Source organism: Aedes aegypti, chromosome 3, assembly GCF_002204515.2.
Source record: "Aedes aegypti strain LVP_AGWG chromosome 3, AaegL5.0 Primary Assembly, whole genome shotgun sequence".
Lineage (NCBI taxonomy): Eukaryota > Metazoa > Arthropoda > Insecta > Diptera > Culicidae > Aedes > Aedes aegypti.
In genome coordinates, this window is record NC_035109.1 from 386,210,319 (window position 1) to 386,231,550 (window position 21,232).

A 21,232-nucleotide genomic window follows, 5' to 3' on the forward strand; every position below is an offset into this window, starting at 1 on the left:
CATATAGAAAATTAATATTTATTCAGTTTTTCACCTCAGATGGCCCTTGATCTATTTAACAATTAGTGTTGGTAGACTGACACTCAAATCTCAATTGTAACTAGAGCTACTGTGCACGTGCTGTAGCCTTAGGTGCAGGAGCCTCATTGCTTGCAAGCGCACGGGCGCGCTGTACATTGTGAGACCTTTTTTGGTGCGCCTCATTTTTATTGAGATGTGTCTCACTGCGGTCTCATGCGCACCGTCACATGCGCTGTTTAAAATTCAGCGCAATAATTGAACTGATTACAAAAGTTTTCAACGAGGTTCGAAATTGTAACTCTTGGATCCCGAGTCTTCGACCATATCATGTAGGCCATCTAGACGCCTGCATAATGTGGCGAAAATACTTGTAGAGGCTCTTCGTTACTAAGCAGTTGTTTCACAACTTGGATACCGATGGCGAGCCGTAGCGCCGAGCAGCGCATGAGACGAGTCTCCCCGAGAGCACATCACCTAGCGCGCGCTTTTAGAATTTTCGTGAGCCTCCGGCTAGCGCAGCACACTAGGATTCCGATGAGCTGAGAGACGGTTTGATAGGAGGCTCGTCAGTACACTCATGTGCTCCTGAGATTTATGTAACTCTATTTGTCCCGAAGCAAGCGAATCCGCCAAATACACCAGAACTTCGTTCGATCGAAAAGTTTTGGGCGAAAATTTTGAAGAAATTGAAGAAATGAGGAAAAACATTCAAAACCAGATGAGAGACGAACCAGCCAAGGGCTGAAAGTTTCTATAATAAAGATATAATAATAATTCAAAACCGATGAAGCTTTGAAGAAAAACTGGAAGAAATTGTGTAAGAAAGATGGACAAAGCCTCGCTCAAAATCTCATGAGCAATGTTAAAAGAAATGTAGGAGAATTCAGCATGAAAGTGGAAATTCAATTGATACAATATGCAAAAACATAGCTAATATATAGTTATTGAATGCCTGAAAATTTGAAAAGTATCTGATTTAAAATGATGTTTTGTGATCGTTTTAGCGAGTCTCATTTTTCCCGAGTCTAGCCTTTAGAAGCTGTCTGGAATTATTACTAGTGACATCTAGGGAAACAAATTTGGAGCAATTTTATCACTATCAGACAGATATTGGGGCTCTCAACTGTTTGGAGAAAACATACAATTTTAAGATACCCGGATCTTTAGATACATAAGATTGGATAAAAAATAGTACTAGCAGCATATAGCAAATTAATATATATTCAGTTTTTCACCTCAGATGGCCCTTGATCTATTTAACAACCAGTGTTGGTAGACTGACACTCAAATCTCAATTATAACCTCAATTAAAGTTTATACAAAGTTACTTGCTCAATCATAAAACATTTTGAAAATCTGTCAACATCCAATGTTATTGTTTGCATTAGACGAATATTCCATCCAGAATGAGTCGAAAAAAATAAAAATCGTGCTCGATAGTCTTCTATTTGGATTAAATTTTGCACATGTTTTTGGTATTGTAGAATAAGTGTTTTCCATAGAAAAATTTAACATTTTGACTCAAGTGTAACTTTTGAAAATGGCTCATTAATTTTTGCATGTAACTTATTTGAAAAATTCTTACTCCGAAACTGTTGATTTTAGAGAAAAATGTTCTATGAAGAAGTTGTAGTGAACCGTTTGAACTATAAGAGAAAAATGTACACTGAAAAAATATTTCATTTATTTTTTATAAAGACAATTTACACCGTCTTCAGCCATAGGCTGCACAGACTGAACATAACGAACATTAGACAACGGAGACACGGAACGACCAATGGACCAGTGAAGAATTTTTCGTTTGATGAAAAGTTTTCTCCGACTGGGGCGGGAATCGAACCCACACTCCGTAGCACAAAACGACTGACGCCGCTAATCGCACGGCTACGAAGCCCACATTTATTTTCATAAAAAAAATCAAAAATAAAACTTAAATTTTAAATTACACAAAAACCCCATTTTTATTTTTTTTTTTTGAATTTTCGCCATTAAATCTTGATAGTAAACAGAGAGTAGTGTTTGATTCTTCGACCTTGACGCTTGCTCCTGCGGGGGCGAGCGATGAGGGCAGGATCAAACATGTCGCGCGTCGGTAGTGAAGCAGTGAAAAAGTGATCGGTTCGTTAGTAGTGTTTGATCCTTCGACCTTGACGCTTGCTCCTGCGGGGGCGAGCGATGAGGACAGGATCAAATATGTCGCGCGTCGGACGAGTAAAGTGAAAAAGTGCCGCGTTCGATTAGTCCTTATATGTATATATGATTTTTCAACAAACTATGAATGGTTCGTCACTGTGAGTGTCGACATAAACTCTGATTCATGAATTATTAATATTTAACTTTTTTTTTCAAAACACCCCTTTCTTTTTACCTCTATTTTTGTAATTAAAAAAACTTTGAATGGTTCGACACTACAAGTGTAGACTTCCGAAAGGTTCACTTTATTCAACAAACTTTGGATGGTTCGTCACTGTAAGTGTCGGCATAAGAATAGGAGTGTTAGGAATGTTACATTTAGGTATTTGTTCAACAAACTTTGAATGGTTCGTCACCTCAAGTGTCGGCATAATCATGTTTATATCTCACAAATAATTATTTATCATGGTCTAATCGCTTATCAAAGTGAATCCTGTGACCCAACGATCCTCCCCATTAACAAATATCCCTCCCAGTAACCTTTGTGGAGATGCAGAGGCAAACACGGTCTCCAAATAGCAAAGGTTACACACTAACATTCCATCCCCCAATCCCACCTGACTGCAAGGACGTGGCCGGCGCCGTTATTGACCCTGTATAAATAGAGGCACTGAATTATGCACACTGAAGAAGATTATGGCCAATCCCAGTCAAACTTCTAGTTGATTCTTTGTGCATTTTCACTGACTTCGGTCAATCACGGAATAGCAACCATTGATATGTGTAGTCAGTCTAAGCTAAGCTAAGCTAAGCTAATTAAATCTTGATAGTAAACAGATGTTTGGGACAAAGTTTCATGATGGAGAAGTTTTTAATAAAAGAAGAACAATTTTTGGTCGAATTTCAATATTTTGATTTTTTTTGTCAAAATAAACACGTTAGGGGGGTAGGGAAATCAAGACTAAAAGTTTTGTTTGGCCCGACGTTTCGGCACTTTGTATTTGGCCCTTGTCAAGGGTAAACTAAAAAAGAAATAAACAATTTTTTAGTTTACCCTTGATGAAGGCCAAATACAAAGTGCCGAAACGTCGGGCAAAACAAAACTTTCCGTTTTGATTTCCCTAGACTGCGAAAGCCATAAAATCACATATGATAATAAATTTAGTAGTTTAGTAGAATACCTATAAGAAGATAAAAAACTCGAATTTAGTACTATACCATTTAATTCCACTAGAGTTTGTGTTCTAGTGAAATTAAATGGTATAGTACTGAATTTGTTTTTTTCATCTACTCATAAAATCACAGTTAAAATCCTTCCAGTCGTGTATCCTTACTATAGTACGTTCTTCTAATTCAATACCCATAAATGGTGTTTGTTTCCCATTCTTTTCTGGTCAACAAGAGCAAAGATGCATTCAACATATTGCATTTGATTAATATTTTTCTCTTCTTATTTTCAGACATTCCTTTTGCCGCAGAATACCCACATGTACTGAAACAGAGATCCAAGACAAACCGATCGCAGAACAAATAATCATAAAAAAACAGCAGTGAGGGTATGAATGAAGAATAAATTCAAAAAGTACATGGAACTAGCACCAACAGCAGTGGAGAAATAATAGTAATACAAGTAATAATAAAGTAGTTTCCCTGCACCATTCTCTTGAGAGTTTCGGTCGGTGGGTGAATGTTTGCTTTTCGGGATAGAGGATAGTGGTGTCTGGTCCGGTGGTCCTTCGGAGACAACGTTGAAGCAACAGTAAATAGTGAAACCTACCTTCGGGCGGCGCAGAACAAGATCACAGCCGGCTTCAGCTTCACCGTCATCGGAGTGTTTATGCGAGCTTATGTGTGACTTCTCGTTGGCTGTCTGCCAGAAGTGAGCAAAGTTGTGTCCGGTGGCAAAGGAAAACGTGTTCTGTGCTGGGATTTTGGTGGTGGAAAATCGGAGCAAATTCTATAACAATAACCACAGCAACAGTATAGGGTTGTACACATATATGCTACCGACCACTTGTGAAAGTGAATAAGGAAACGATACGGAGACCGGAGAGAAAGCAGGTTTGAAACCGGAAATCCCCTCGGAGATCTCGGGACCGAGAGGGGGTTGAAGTGTTTGGCGAGAGCTTTGTGTGCTTAAGCCAAGGAGCAGCAGCAGAAAATTTGTCCGCAGGCCAAGAGAACATTCCGGAAAGAAAGACGCCCGGCGCGCACTAAAGGTGGAAAATAATGGCCGGATATGTGTGTCATATTTTACTATTCTTCCTCTTCGCCCAGGAAACGGCTTACGGTGAGTTCTCTCTTTCATTCTTTGCCTTTCATATTTCGGTGTGTGTTTGGATTGTGCTGGGAAAGTGGAATGTTTATTTTTATTGCTAGGTGGTGTGCATGGGGTTGCAGTCATGAGCGTAGTCAAATGGAACTAAAGTACTCGCAAATATGTCACATGAACGTATGGTGATTTTACTTCTTGTACCCTGATACCAATATACAATAGAGCAGGTTAATGTCTTGTTAGATTTTAAATAGAACTATACCATGTATTTGGAGCGTTAGGGGCTTGGTTGTTGCGTAAATAGTTCCTGTGAAACATTTTCGATCGTTTAGTTCTTAGTAAAATAATTGAATAAAATTTAAATAGAATGGTTCATGATAGTTCTAATGAAACGAAAAAGACTATATAACCCATTTTTATTGTACGAACATGGTTTCTTGACCGTATGACACTTGGAATCGTCATGAGCCCCTAGCAGCCCCAGACCATGAACACACCTGTGGAAAACTATCAACTTCGCTATAATAAAAACCATCTAACGGCGGAATAATCTCACAACTGTGATAAAATATTTATCTGGCCGCATGCGGTACATTACCCAACTTGGCCAAGTTGACGCTAAATTCAATTTATTTTCGAATTTTCGTTTTCCGATTGGTCATTCGCTGGCTGTTGAATGCAGTCAGCTGCACGCTAGGAAAATGTTACACGAGATTCAGTGCAATTCATCTGTTATAATCGAGCAAAAGTAGATTTATTCATATCGCATTCAACAGGATCAGAAATCGATCAGAGCTTTAATTTTTCAAATACATTGCAAGCTCATAAAAATGAGCCAAAACAAGCACAACAAACAGACAAGCAACAGTTTAGTGCAAATTATAAGTTAAGCTATTTTTATTCCATTAGTAACTCAATCGCAACAAAAATTTTCTTAACGTGTGTATTGAATGAGCAACAATCGTTTATGTCTTGAAGCCTTTTTGTCCGGCTTTACTCAAGGAGAAAACGACATTTATAAAGATAATCAATTCAGCGAACAACCGGACCAAAAGAAATGACCATAATCTGGCAGTAGCTATTAATAAGGGTAAAAGATAACGCAGGTTCGAGACTGAAGGATAGACCTGTGCCCACCACGTGACGTCAATTTACCAATAGTTATACCAATAGAAATAAATAACTAGCGTAATTTTTACAGAATTTCTATATGGATTTCATTTGGGAGTTTTCAGGCAATCACTCTATGGATACCATCAAAAATGCTTCTGGAAATGCTTCAAAGTATATTTTTTTATCAATCGCTCCAACGAAAAACCATAGAATCATCCATGAAAACCTCTAAGTTTAACTACTATCATTCCTTCAGAGATTTGTTCAGGAATTTCTGTTAGTATTTCTCCGTGGGTTGCATCAGGAATCTATCCCTAAGAATTCTGCCAGGAATTTGAGGGTAGGCTAAAGAATTCTGCAGAAACATAAATCCACTAGGGATTCCTCCAGGAATCGCTACAGATAATCAGTATTTCCTGTGCGGATAGTCTATTACATTAGGAATTACATAAGGAACCCTTGACCTCCAGGAAACTGTACATGATTTTTCCAGGGATGCAAAACAAGATTTCCTCATTCCATTTGAACTTCTTCACAGCAGCCATTCCATGGAAAACCAATCTTGTGGGTCACTGAATTCCGTGGAAATTTGCTATTTTGTTCCTTATCCATATTTTTTTTGGATTTTTTGATTATGGTGACCATTTCCCAAATAGGATGACCAGAAAAACGCGATTTTGCAAAATTTTTATTTCTGCTAAATATTTTGACTTTTAAGAAAGATATAAAATTTCACAAACAATGTTTTTTACATGAAAAAAAATAAAAAAAAATCCGTTTTAACGTGTTTTGAAGTCCTCGGGACAATAGGGGCTATTAATGATCTCATTTTTTCTCGAAAGTTCAGAAAATTTTGCGTGAACTGTCAAATTTTCCCCGGAACGATATTTGTGTTCTTTAAATGGCTCGCTCTCAGAAACTAGCCAACCGAAATACGAACTTTTTGAAGCTACTTTAAGGGGAAGAGTGGAGCTAAAAGATGGTATACCCGGGATGGTTCCTTGACCCCCCCCCCTTTTTCTGGGAGGCGGATGAACGTTTGGCATAAGGCATAATTTCAACCAATCTTGACTATATGAACATGAGAACACTAAAAGATCATAGTTTTCCAGAGGTAAATCATTCTGAGTTAGTAATGCTTCATTTATGTTTTCAAAACAGACATATTTTGCTCGTCCAGAGGCCACAGAACCGGTTCTGGAAGTCCTGGAATCTTTGCAAGGGATGAACGATTCTCCTACATCTCTACAAGCCTTTTATGTGATACATATATTTTATTTGATTTTCTGGCTGATCTAAAATTGGTCAAACATAATTTTAGATAGATTCTTACCATATAAAGGGCCTCTGGACGGGCAAAATATGTCTGTTTTGAAAACATAAATGAAGCATTACTAACTCAGAATGATTTACCTCTGGAAAACTATGATCTTTTAGTGTTCTCATGTTCATATAGTCAAGATTGGTTGAAATTATGCCTTATGCAACACGTTCATCCGCCTCCCAGAAAAAGGGGGGGGGGTCAAGGAACTATCCCGGGCATACCATCTTTTAGCTCCACTCTTCCCCTTAAAGTAGCTTCAAAAAGATCGTAATTCGGTTGGCTAGTTTATGAGAACGAGCCATTTGAAGAACACAAGTCTCGTCCCGGGCTTTATAGGTTTAAAATGTTCATTCAAAATATCAAAATCAGAGGAAGACATGTTTCTAGAAGAAGAAGCTGAAATTACCTGCGACAACATTGACATAGGAATTTCTTTGGGTATTTTCATTTGAATTCAATAAAGATTAAAACGGTTACCCTAATGAAAAAAATAGCTTGTGAATGAGCATGATTATAAATTATCTGAAGAATATGATTATTGATTAAGCGATGGTTAACTGAAAAATGAAGATTGTTGCAAATTCTGCCTTGGAGACTCTGGCTACTTAAAACGAGCCTTAACAATTTCTCCGGAAGTTCCTTCATAGTTGCTGCGGATATTTCTCCAAGAATTTTTACAGAATTCCTTCAGCAATTCCTCTGAAGTTCCTCCAGTAATGCTTCCACTTGTCCTCCTGGTAATCCTCCGGGAATTCTTCCAGAGTTCCTGCGGGAGTTCTTTCAGAGTTACTCCAGGCATTCCTTCAAGAATTGCTTCGGAGTTTCTTCAGAGATTCCTTCTGAGTATCTCAAGGAATTCTTTCGGAGTTTCTCCAGGACTTGTTTAGGTGTTCCTTCTGAAAAAACTCCAAGAGTTTTTTTTTAAATATTTTGTTGGGATTTTTTTTGCAGCTCTACCGGGAGTTTATTCGGAGTTCTTCCATGAATCCTCCAGGAATTATTCCGGAGTTCTTTATGAAATTCCTTGAAGTTCCTCCACAAATTCTTCGAAGTTCCTGCACAAATTTTTCCGAAGACCCTCTAAAAATTTCTGTTGAGTTCCTTTGGGGTTTCTTTCATAGTTCCTTCGGGATTTTTTCCAGGGATTCTCTAAAAAATATTCTGTAGTTCCTTCAGCAAATCCTTCGACAAATCCTGCTCCAGGTAATTCTTTATAGGTCCTCCAAGAATTTTCCCAGAGTTTCTCTTGAAATTTGTACGGAGTTTCTTGTAGAACTCCTTCAGATTTCCTCCGGAAATTCCATTGCAGCTCCACCGGGTATTCCTTCGAATGCCCACCGTAGTTTTTCAAGGGATTTTATCGTAGTTTCCCCAGAAATTTTCCAGAGTTCCTCTTGTAATTTCTCAGAAATTCTCCGGAATTCCTATGATTCTTTTGGAGTTACATCGAGAATTCCCCTAGATTTCTTCCGGGAAATCCTACAGTGTTCCTCAAAAAAAATTCTATAGAGTTCCTCCAAGAAATCTCATAGTTCCTTTGGGAATTTCTCCTAGAATTCCCCAGACAACCAGAATGTACGTATAATGAAATCACCTTTTGCGTTGTGCGATGCTTATATGTGCAATGTTTCACATATAAGATGTCGTGAAAAGGCCTTATACGTACCAAAGTGGAGGCGATATACGTGCATATTTTATATGATGAAAAATAGCATGCAACACGAGTGTACCGATTTTATTCCGAACTAATCCGTACTCTTATGCGAGTTAATATACGATAACAAAATTTATTTGACAGCTGCTACGGATTTATCCGACTTTCTTTGTACAAGTTTACGGTATGAAATGAAATGTACATATGAGCTCATAAAACAGCGTTTTATGCGAGGAAACTCATTGATCGGACGATTTCATCCACCATTTAGTACGGGTGTGATGCAATTTGTATGAGTAAACGACTTTGTTCGTAAACTGTTATGCGACTTCTGGTTGTCTGGGTCTTCCGAAGCTCCCTCAGAGTCCTCATGGAATCCACCGGAGTTCCTCCAAGAAAACCTTTCTTCCATAAATTCTTCCGGAGTTCATCCAGTAATTCCTCTGGATTTGATCCAGCAATTCCTCGGTAGTTCTATTGGGGCTCCACCGGGAACTCTTCCAGATTTCCTCCAAAGTTTCTGCAGGAGTTTCCCCAGAGTTCCTCAAGAAATTACCTGAAAGTTCCTCAATAAATTATCTCAGAGTTCCTACAGGACCGCCTCCGGAGTTTTTCTAGGAATCGCTCCGAAGATCCTCTAGCGAATCCTCCGGAGTTCCTCTAGGTTTTTTTTTTCAGAAGTCCTCCAGTAATTCTTTAAGAGTCCATTGGAGCTCCACCGATAATTCCTTCAGACTTTGTGGGTCCTCCAGCAATTCCACGGGAGTTCCTCCAGGAATTTCTTCGCAGCTCTTCCAGGAATTGTTTCAGGGTTCCTCCAGGAGTTTTTCTGATAATTCGTTCAGACTTGCTCTGGGAAATACTCCAGATTTCTCCCGGGAAATCCTCCAGAGTTGATCTAGGGATTCCTTCAGGAATTCAGTCGCCTTTCCTCTATGGATTCCTTCAGAGCTCCTGGAATGTTAATGAAAAATGAATCTCTAGGTATCCCTGGTGGAATTTTTGTATGAATCTCATGAGTAAACACCTGGAGGAATCCTGAGTGGAATTGTTGCAGTTAAAATCTCTAATTAAACTCTTACAGAAATCCGGGAGAAATTTACTAGAGCAAATTCTGAAAGAATTTCTCAAAGCTTCAAAGAAACTCAAAAAATCTTTTGGAGAAACTTCTGTTCTAATTTTTGAAGAAATACCTGTACGAATTGTCGGAGGAGTCAAGGATCCACCAGGATTTCTTTTTCTTTTGAACTTCCTCTAGGAAATCTTCTGGAGGTTTCTGTCAGGAATTTCTTCCAGTCATTTCCTGCAGGAAACCCTACGGGTATTTCCATCAGCAATTTCTACGTGAATTTCTTCCAGAAATTGCTTAAGGGATATCCTCCAGAAAATTCTTTTAGCATTTCCACCAGATCTTCCGTGCATATCCTAGTGGAATTCCTCCGGAGATTTCCTTCAGGAACCCCTTCGGGGATTTTCTCCAAAAAACTCTTCTGGGGAATTCCTCCAGTAATTTATGCGGAGATTTTCTCGAGGAATTTCTTCGTTGTATTCCTCTAGAAATTCTTCCGGAGATTTCGTCCAGGAAGTTCTCTAGAGTTTATCTCCAGGGATTTCCTTTAGCAATCCTTCCGGGGATCCGGCTCCAAGAGTTTTTCCAGAGTTTTCCTGAAGGAATTTTTCAGGAGATTTTCTCCATGAATTAGTCTAAAGATTTTTTCAAGAATTCCTCTTGAGATTTCCACCTAGAACTCCTCGGGAGATTCTATGCAGGAATTCTTCAGGGTAGTTCCAAAAATTCCTCCGGAAATTTCGTGCTGGATTTCCTCTGATTTCTGATGATTTTGAGGATTTTTCTCGAGAATTTATCTAGAAATTTACTTCAGGAATCTATCTGAGGTTTTGAATCAGAGATTTATCCGGAGATTTTCTCCAGAAATTCCTCAGAGGATTCCCAATAGCAATTCCTGCAAGGATTTAGCCCAGGCGTTCCGGGATTTCCTCTAGAAGCATCTCCGGGGATTTCGTCTCAGCATTCCTGCAGAAATTGCTCCAGACATTTCTCCACGGATATTTCTTCAGAGTTTCTCTAGGATTAGCTTTGGAGTTTCTTCAAGAATTCCTTCAGAGTTTTTCTATAATTTTTTCCGTAGTTCCTTCTGGAGTTCTTTCTAAACTTTTGCTGCAATTTCCTACGGGGCTCCACCGAGAATTTCTTCCTTGGAATATCTAGGAATTCTTACAAAAAATCCTCCAGAATTTCCTCGGATTTCCTTCAGAAATTCCTTGGAGCTTCACAATGAATTCTTTTGAAGATCTTCCAGAATTTTCTCCAAGGTTCATCCGTAGTTCCTTAATAACAGTTTAGGACAGCGTCAGCGATTTTAGTACCTGCGTGCATTTGCCATAACGCATCATTGCGGGTTGTTTGATCGAAAATCATTGCTACATACTGAACTGTCAGTTGAGGTAGAAGGACTTTTGTGGCCCACGCTTTATATTTTCCTCCGCAATTTGCGTATACAAACTTTCTGATATCATCCTTCACAGGACAGAATGAGTAACGATTGAAGTGTAATCAACACTTACTATCTGCATTGTGATGGTAGATTTTTATGGATTTCTTTAAATTTGAACGAAAAAACTGGTTGTTCGTTTTTGATAATTGCTGATGACTGAATGATGGATTCTTGCGCCTTAATACAGTAATGTCAATATTCTTGGTCTGCGTGGTCTGTGGGGATTTTAATTCAAAACTTGTAACCAACTCAATTATTGGGTCACCAAGTTGCACGGTAGCTTAGTTAGTTAAGCGCTCGTCTAGCATACAAGAGTCCTGGGTTTAAATTCCAGCCAAGCACGTGTTTTTTTTTCATAAATTCACCCATAATTTGTCCATCTTTACCATTCGTAATGAGTTGATTAATTTGATGCATTGATTGTTTAATATTTTTTAGCATCTTGATTTTTTCCTTAAGCGCTCCGCAGGCCGTTATTTGTTTTGTAACTGTTTGACGTTGATGACATGGTTTCAGAATTGCTCTGACACCACCATCGATTAAAATATTTCAGCGCACAGGTCTAGTTTACATCGCAATTCGTTGTTTCTTTACATAAAGTGATGGCTCATCAATAGTTTATTGTTTAATGACACAATGAGATTGTTTGCAATAAAATATAAAACATTTGAACTATAGATTGATGATATCTCTTCTAATGAATTGCAAATGATGTCAAATCACATTAGGATTCCCCCACAAGTATCTCAAATGTAGGAAATTGCATCCTATTCCATTCCACAAAATTGCTTCCTCCCGATGTCATTCCGATCTTATTAACTTTCCAACAAAACGACCACTTTCAGCCGCAGCTAATGTTATAATCTCCCCTTGTTCATCGGACTCACAGTCCATAGTCTCCCCTCGTAGGTATCATCGCAACATAAAACCGCATTCACTTTTAATATACTTCCATCCGTCGTCGTCGTCAGTTGACTGTCTGGCTACGACAAACGGGGAAGATTTGCGATCCTTTGATATTTCCACATTTATCACATTATACTTACATTTGCACAATTACACCGTCGCGTCGCGTAGCATCATAACTTTATCGCATCAACTGTCATTTTTATGAGATTCTCAAACTCGCAACAATAGACCAAAGACACGGGGCAGCCACACAACACACATTCATCCTTTTTTCCATTATCCCGGGAGACGAACGAGAGAATTGTCAAGGAAGGATATTAAATTCCAGCCGCAATTATTCCACTTCACCCATAATGGGAAAAAAGAATTATTACGTGCCGTTTTTGTAAACAGTTTTCTATAGACGTGGCCCAGGAAACTAATAGAAGAATCCTGACTAAATCAGTGGCTATGCGTTTGCGATGAGGGTATGCGATAAATTCCTTTGAGTACAAAACCTTCTAATTCTTCTTTTTGGTATTCCGTGGAACAGAGTCTGTTTCTCAGCTAAGTATCCTTATGAGCACTTCCACAGTTATTGACCGAGAGTTCTCTTTGCAAAGTTGCTATTTTCGCATTCGTGTGGCAGGTACGATGATATACTCTATGCCCAAGGAATTCAAGGAATTTTCCATTACGAAAAGTTCTTGGACTGACTGGGAATTGAATCCAGACACCTTCAGCATGGCTTTGCTTTGTAGCCACGGACTCTTACCACTCGGCTAAGGAAGGCTTTTAACTTTCGAATCTAATTTATGCATGAGATTCATACTCAAACAAACCATCTTTCAAGTTTTGAGTCAAACGGATGTGTCAGGTTATCCAAAAATGCATCTGAAAATTAAAGTTTCGAAAAAAAAACCGAGCGTGTATCGAGTTACATGAAACTGCTTCATAATTCGTCCCATTCTGTTATTATTAGATTTTGAAATTTCATTTGTTTTTTCGTTTCGTATTGTCAGGGAAAAGAATACATAACGCATAACCTCAGTTTGCGATTCCTTTATTAAATTTGAATCTGCAATTTACGCCTGTTCGCACACAAAGCGACGCATCGAAGCGCACACCACGTCATTCCAGTGCCAGTTGATAAGCCGCGACGGTTCGTACCACAGATGGACGCAGTGTTCGTAACCGTCTTTGTTGTCCGGCATTCCGGCGATCCACTTCGAGTAGGACACGTCCAGCCCCGTCGGGTGCCACATGAACTTGCCTTCCCTGGCCAAATCGCTTGCTCCGATCCACAGTTCCACTTTAGCCGTTTTGAATGCGTCCACTCGTTGGGCCAATTCCTCCACCTGTTGCTGTTTCTGCTCCGAGTCCAGAACGGCCAATCGCCATCCGTTTCGGCTACAGTACTCGGCCGCTCCGATCCAGTTCGCCTAGGTGGAAGAAGGATGAAAGTGATCCCAAGGATTGGGAAAGGATAATGCACCTACCACAACATTTGGGAAGCAGAATCTGTTGTCGTTGTCGCATGTCTGCTGAGAGGCTGTGAAGCCGACCAACGAACAGATAACAGCGATTAGATATAATGAAAGAGCCATTCCTATGTTTGTGATAGAATGAATTGGCTGCACTCGAGATGATTGAGATTTAAATAGGTTTTCTCAGAGATTCTGATAAATGGAGCGATCAATCAAATTAACGTTGACAAAGAGAAGATGACACTCAATTGTTTATTTTGCAGATGGATGATTGAACTTGTCCACAACAAAGTGTTAATATTTTTAAATTTTCTAACCAAGAGGAGTACTGTGTCCCTTTTTTACAACGTTAACGTTGTGCTCAATTTGACATTGAGTGATAGATTCAATCAAAAACTTGAGTGTTTGCTTTAAAATTGAAGGTGCAGCATCATAACTGCAATTTGATTTTTTTCTCTATAAAGTAAGTTTTCACAACTTAACATAACAAGCAACCCTAAAGGGGGACGGACCTGGTGTATTGGTTAGAACACACGCCTCTCTCGCCGAGGACCTGGGATCGAACCCTACCCCCGACATAGTCACTGAAAATTACAGTGACGACTTCCTTCAGAAAGGAAGTAAAGCCGTTGGCCCCGAGAACTAGCCCAGGGCTAAAAATCTCGTTAATAAAGGGTTTATGGACAAAAGCTCGAAAGACAAAAGGTCGAAAGGACAAAAGGTCGAAAATTATTTGCTTGGTGGGAAATGTTTCCTTCTTTGAAAAAATATATTCGAGTTTTTGTCCCTACTATTTTGTTCTTCGACCTCTTGTCCTTTCGACCTTTTGTCTTTCGACCTTCTGTCATAGATTCTTAATAAAGATAGAAAAAAACAAGCAACCCGCACCCAAAAAGGCCTATCAATCACGTCACAAAAAAATTCGATTTGTAATTTTCTCCTTCGTATGTCAAACATTCGATTCTCCAGAACTCTCTCCAATTATGGTCCCATCCAATATCCATACATCGTGCCGTCCATAAGTCGATATTTACACAACTCGATATCTACAGTAGTAATATATTTGAGAAAAATTCGCGAGTGAGGTAGCACATAAGGAAATTTAATTGAGATGATATTACAGACATAAACTTCTTTAAATTATGTCTGGGTTTCGATTTTTAGGAACTTTTATGAAAAAAGTCTCTTTCTGAAAATAAGTGGGGTGTTAAGGAATTATGTACTCTAACTTTTCTTAGTTACTAAACTCATTGAATTTATGTTATAATATATTTCAATATGGTTTTGAGTTGTTCTGTGAAGTTGAACTGCAATGTAAAGTTAAGGGATCTATTTCGTAAGTCACTGAATATCACCAAAATTAACTTATCACAAAATTTGGTAAAATTGGTAGGAAAATGTAGATAAAAACTGATTAATGTGAACATGGGTTTTTCATGATAATATTTTCAAAAGTTGTTCCATCACATTGATGAAAAGTTTGCAAAAAGGAATGATTATCTTATTTGATATGGTTTTGGAGCTATTAATTTTTTTAAGCACTACCTAGGTCCTAGATAAACAATTATAATATAAGGTTATTTCCGAGCTCTTTTTGGAAAATATATAGTGTCCGATTTCCGCTCTATATTGGAAACTTTTCGCTAGGATTGCTCTCGTCCATGTCACTGGGTGTTACATGCAAATCCGTTATTTGGTGTGGTGCTTTATTGAAAAGGCAAATTGGACGCTTAGCCTATTCAAACTTAAAGCTTGTTGAAATTATCCTTCTTTAGTCTATCTGCTACATCACTTTGCTGCCCATAAAAGCATAACTGTCCCATATGGATTTTCAAGCCAACACCTTTTTTCATCGCAACATTAATGTTTTAATGTACACTTAATTATGTATATAAAAAATAACACACTTTGTTTGAAAATGTTATGGAAAAATTTGAAGCTGATGCAGTCCCATATTGAAAAATAAAGGCATAACAGTCTTTATATGAACTTTCACTCCATATAGCAACTGCAAAATGAGAATTGTGTTCAAGTTTATATTTTTTGCTGATCAATAGAAGCGAAATGAGTTATCCGTGCGGTGTTGCGTAACTTATATGGCTTGTAGATATGTTCTAGAAAATTATGAATATTTGCATGAGAAGACGAAATTCTAACTTTGTGCGCTGATTTCTCAATGCCTACTAATTCCATATGGGACAGTTATGCTTTTATGGGCAGTTTGTGTCTTGGTGTATTTTTATGTCAAAATTCAACCTATCTGTAATTTTTGAACCAATAGTTTTCACACAATTTTTTCTATAGTTATCGAAAATTGAAGCAATTTGTAGTTCGTCACAGAAAAATTTAGAAGAATCGGTTGAGAAACGGTGGAGATATAGCTCTCTGAAGTTGACTATTTTGTATGGGAAAACGGCTTTGGTGCATTTTATATGTCCGATACTGAGTATAAAAATCTTTGAGCAAGACCTTTAGAGTTGAAGGGACACATCAACGATGTTGACCAAAATAATATTTTTTTGCTGATTGCCAAATATAGTTATATAAACAAAGCTCTAATTCCTTAACACCCCATTTTGCATTTTCGTCAAAAATCACACATTTTTATGATTATCTCAGAAATCTGCCATATGATCGTCTTCATTGTAATTGGCTTTTGATATATACGCCGGGAGAATGGTAGGACTGTTCATCTTCTTTCTGGCGTTACGTCCCCACTGGGACAGAGCCTGCTTCTCAGCTTAGGTTCTTATGAGCACTTCCACAGTTATTAACTGATAGCTTACTATGCCAACGACCATTTTTGCATGCGTATTTCGTGTGGCAGGTACGAAGATACTCTATGCCTTGGGAAGTCGAGAAAATTTCCAACCCGAAAAGATCCTCGACCGATGGGATTCAAACCCACGACCCTCAGCTTGGTCTTGTTCTTGGACTGTATTTTGTTGAATTATTGGCATACTAGAAGTTGCTCGAATTTTAAGTGGATTTTTTTTTTTCATCCCTTAACACCCCATTTTACGGTAGTTGATTTCACGTGGGAGGTAAATCTCCCTCAATAACTCGATATCTATTTAAAAACCTTTCTTTTTCGGGGAAACTTAGCCAAATTCTTGTTTAGAGGTGAATCGAACTAGCATCCTGTCTATCGGCACATCTGTGCTTTAATCATATGACTACAGAAACCTTGATGTATGTGGATGCAAAAATCGAATTTAATACAGCTTGATGCTTATGAAAATCGAGGATAATACGAGATTCACGGATAAAACCTCATGAAGCTTACTATAATGAGGGTGTTTGTAGCAACAAAGGGCGGTCAATCTAGCTCAAGATCAAGTTAAGGTTCAAAAAGTCAACCCATCTATTTTTTATTATGTCGTCACCAGTGTTGGTGAACTCACACTCAAATCTCAATCATTGAGATGTCCCATGAGTGGAAACTCATTTAAGCTGCTTAACAAAACTCACGCATTAGATTTTGATGAAAAATCTATTGTTCACGCTCGTGCATTCAAAAAAGATTGTATCATAAAACCCATCGGAAATCTGTCCGTATTGTTAACATTGGAAATATTTGTTATATTTCTAGCAAAGAAACAAAGAATTTCCGTTTTGCGTCAAAAAAAAAAACAAGTCAATGGGTCAAACAAATTAGCCCAATTCGTGCATGATATTTTGACTGTTGAGATGTGTTAGCTACAACTAAATAGGGTTTTGGTACTGGTAGTATCGATAATACCGACCAATTTAGGTACCGAAATACCCGTACTGGAAGGCATTGTGTACTGGTATTTTCGGTGCTGAAGAAAACTCGAAAAAGGATGGATATCAAGCTTTATAAAAAGTAGTGAATATGTCAGCAGATTGAAGAATTGAAAGGTGTTCCAATAATGGTACTAAAGTTCATAGAAATTGACCGGCACAATTCGCATATTTCGACTTTGAAAATTCCTTAGTTATATCTCTTTTGACAATTCACGATGAATGGGCATCAACTAGAGCAATATACGGATGGACTCAAAAAGAGGTTTCTCTGTGTCCAAAAGTTTCGTTACAAAAATATGCACACGTATGACAGTTGAGCATAGAACGTTGAACATGCTTTGCATGAATTTAAAAGCAGGATTTAAAACATGAAAATAGACCATACATCATCAATGTTGAACAATTTTCTACATTACATACAATATTCCCTTTTTTCGATATTCCATATGAAACTGTCAACTTGGAGATCAAAAGATAAAACGGTTGAGCAAATTTAATTTTTCAATCATATTTTTTAATGGATATAATCAATTAATAACTCACTTGATAATATCATCAGCAGACTTGTGTATTTGGGCGAATTTTTAGAATTTGCTATGTTTTTGGCTTTGTCTACTTCAAATTTATTACAAAAAAAAACTTCCAGTACCGGTATTTTACCGGTACTCGCCAAAAAGGATCGGTATTAGGAACCCTACAACTAAAGCGTGGAAAATATCAGAATTTTGCAAAAATGGTCGTTACATTCTAACTAGGACAGACCCTGCTGCTCAATAAGCTTTTTCAAATTAAATACCCGGGCATACCTTGTTCAGTCGAGAACATACCCAAAAAATTTTCGAACGGGATTCGAGCTCATGACCTTTTGGAGATTTTGACATATAAAGTGTTTATTTTAATCGTAAGATATATGTTGTTTCTTTATCACATAACACCTCGAAACATGTTTGTTTGTTTGTTTGTGTATTTATGACACTTTACACCAGAAGGGTGCATTCGTGTCAGATTGAATTTGTTATTACATGTTATAATTGTTTATACAATCCTGCTTCATGCAAGAATTTCAACAACTTCTTCACGTTATTTCCTTCGTTTGCTAGGGCGTCACTCATGCTTGTCGTGCTGATGTTGTTCTCCTGTCTCTCCTTGTCGTATCGTCTGCACTGCAAAATTAAGTGTCGCACATCTATAATTGTTTCGCAGCATACGCAGGTTGGTAGCGGTTCCTTTTTCAACAGAAAAGTATGAGTTAGCTTCGTATGGCCAATCCTTAGCCGTTTCAGCACACGCTGATCGGCTGAGCTACCGTGATCTGCCCACCGTAGTGTGTCCTGTTTAATTTCCCTAAGCTTCACTTCTCGAATATCGCACCATTGGTCATTCCATTGGCGTCGTATTGTTTGTTTAACGGCTCGTAGTGCGTCCTCACTTGGAAGAGGAATGTCGATGGCCGGCTGTCTTCTAGCATCGTTGGCTAGGCGGTCAGCTTCGCTATTTCCACTGATGCCTGAATGTCCAGGAATCCAGCAGAATCGGACCGGTTTGGTACTCGCTACTCTTTCTATTTCTTGGATTCACGGGTGCCTAGATTTACCTGTCTCCAGGGCCTGTAGACAGCTCGCAGAATCCGTTAGAATCACCATTTCTCTGCCTATATTAGGGATTGAAAGTACCATTTTAATAGCGTACGCCTCCGCAGAGAAGACACTGCATTGTTCAGGTAGGCTGTAGGTACCAGCCAGACCTGCGGTGTGAAAAGCAGCACCAACTGTGTTTTCGAACTTAGAGCCGTCGGTGTATACAACGGTTGATTGGTGAAAACGGGTCGATAGTAGTTGTTGTACAACAGGCCGCACTCTTTCCGGTGGATCTCCGGCTCTGACGTTTCTCTTCACTTCCCATACGATTGATGGTTTTTGTGCGTGCCACACCCGATCGCTTTGTCTAAGAAGTTGATCAATAGCAGGGATAGCTGTTCCCGTGAGGTCGAGTATACGATTTGATGTTCGCTGGATTAGCGGTAGATTGCTGTTGTTTCGGCTTTTTGACGCTATACCAATGGCCACTCGGGCTGTAGATTGTGCTGCCAATAGTTCGAAAGGTAGTGTACCAGATTCAGCCATGACCGCGTTTATCGGACTAGTCACAAACGCTCCGGAGGCAAACCGGACCATCTTGTTATACGCCGGGGCAAGGATCTGCAGAGTTACTGGTCCTCCTCGACTCAACAGTCCTATGCCATAAGTCAATTTCGCGGTGACAAGGGCCGACCCAACTTGTAGGAGGGTTGATCGGTTGCCCCGAGGAAGTTTAGATCCAATCATTTGGAGGATTTGTAACCGAGATTCACATGCTTTTTTCACTGCTTGGCAGTGAGGCTTGAACGTCAACGTTCGATCTAGGGTGATACCAAGAACCCTTAGACGGTTGGTCTTCGGTACGGGGACTCGGTCGATGGTGATTTCGCGTGCCAGTTCTCGGCGCGCATTTGGACTGCAGTAAAAGATGTGCAATTTCACCACGGATATAGCAAAACCGACACTCTTCGCCCAGTTATCTACAGCCTTCACAGCGGCCTGTAATTTTCGGTGTAGTTTTAATGTTTTCTTTCCACGCACAATGAGGAGAATGTCGTCGGCGTATAAGAGAACATCGACTCCTTTCGGCAATACCCGGAAGATGGGCTGCATTGCAACGAGGAACAAAGTCACTGAGAGCACAGAACCTTGTGGCACTCCGTTTTCCAGCTCGTGTTCATCAGACATATGTCCACCTACTGAGACTTGGAACGTTCGCTCCAAGAGGAAGCTCTGCAACATGTTCATCATGCGACCTCGAATACGCCACGACTTGAGTGTGCGTAGGATACCATATCGCCAGGTTGTATCGTACGCTTTCGATAGGTCCAAGGATGCTACCAAGCAGTGCTCATCGACTGTTGGTAGTGATCTCTCTAGTTCGGCGAAGTATGTATCGGTGCCATGCCCCGCACGGAAAGCGTGTTGACGCTTGTCAAGGCACCCACTCGATTCTAGTTCGCTCATGAGGTGACGATTGACGATTCGCTCCAGAAGCTTTGCCATGCAGCTGGTAAGCGAGATTGGACGAAAGGCAGCCGGCCCAGAATCTTGACAATTCGGTTTCGGGATGGGAATGATCAGAGCGTTTCGCCAGCTAGAAGGAAATTCACCAGTGCGCCAGATTTTGTTGAGGAGCTCAAGCAGAATCATTTTCACGGATATAGGAAGTCGTTGAAGAAGCGGATACCCTATCATATCGGTACCTGTTGAAGCACCTCGCCCTTTGTCGAGAGCCCACAGAAGTTCAGCAAGGGTAATGTCAGTGTTGTACACGTAGCCGGTATTAGGTGAAACATCTATGGACACTCTCTCAGCTGCCATTTTCGCCATCTGAAACAATGGAGGGTAGCTAGTCGTCGCCGATCTTTCGCCGTAGTACGTCGCAAGTTCTTCCGCCACTTCTTCGGGGTTGTCCGTGAATCCATTTGGCCGTTTGAGAACAACTGGGCGTTTCTGCTGATTTCCACGCAGTGTGTTAGCCGTGCGCCACAGTTCAGACGTCGTGCTCTGTGGGGAGATCTTCCCAACGAAGCTTTCCCACGATTGCTCCTTCGCTTCTTTGATTGCCTTTCGCGCCGCAGCTCTTGCTACTTGGAATTCCGCTAACGCTTCGGGATGATCTGGGTTGACCTGCTGTAGACGTCGGAGCGACCGAAGACACTTTCGTCGCCGACAAATTGCCGCCTTGGCCTCGGTCCGCCTTGGCCACCACGGTACTACTTTCGGTCCGATTCGGCCACTAGTTCGTGGGATGGACTTAGACGCTGCTGCAATTAGTTTTTCAGTGAAGCTTTCCACATTCCACTCAAACTCTGGGCGGATGGTTTCTGCTGTCAGCCGTTCGTATAACTCCCAATCAGCCCGATCGTACAGCCATTTTCGTCGCGTTTTTTGCTGATTTGACCACCCCGGTATGGACACCGCAATTGGGAAGTGGTCACTGTTGTGTGTGTCTGATAAGGTTTGCCAGGTG

General features: G+C 39.8%; 2 protein-coding genes across 3 annotated transcripts in view; one reads left to right on the top strand and one right to left on the bottom strand.

Moving 5' to 3' along the window:
* The window catches only part of LOC5563684 (protein amalgam), a 300,411-nt gene that overhangs the window by 111,195 nt on the left and 167,984 nt on the right, over nucleotides 1-21,232 (top strand). For both annotated transcript variants that reach the window (XM_021853682.1, XM_021853683.1), the window contains exon 3: nucleotides 3,615-4,444. In XM_021853682.1, coding sequence (XP_021709374.1) covers nucleotides 4,384-4,444 — 61 coding nt within the window. In that variant the 5' untranslated portion in view covers nucleotides 3,615-4,383. The remainder of the gene's footprint in view (nucleotides 1-3,614; nucleotides 4,445-21,232) is intronic.
* Nucleotides 12,971-13,569, bottom strand: LOC5563675 (C-type lectin 37Db). The gene is made up of 2 exons (XM_001647924.3): nucleotides 13,424-13,569; nucleotides 12,971-13,366 (listed from the first exon to the last, which is right to left on the bottom strand). The coding sequence occupies exons 1-2, from the start codon at nucleotides 13,529-13,531 to the stop codon at nucleotides 13,010-13,012; spliced, it is 465 nt and encodes a 154-aa protein (XP_001647974.1). The 5' UTR covers nucleotides 13,532-13,569; the 3' UTR covers nucleotides 12,971-13,009.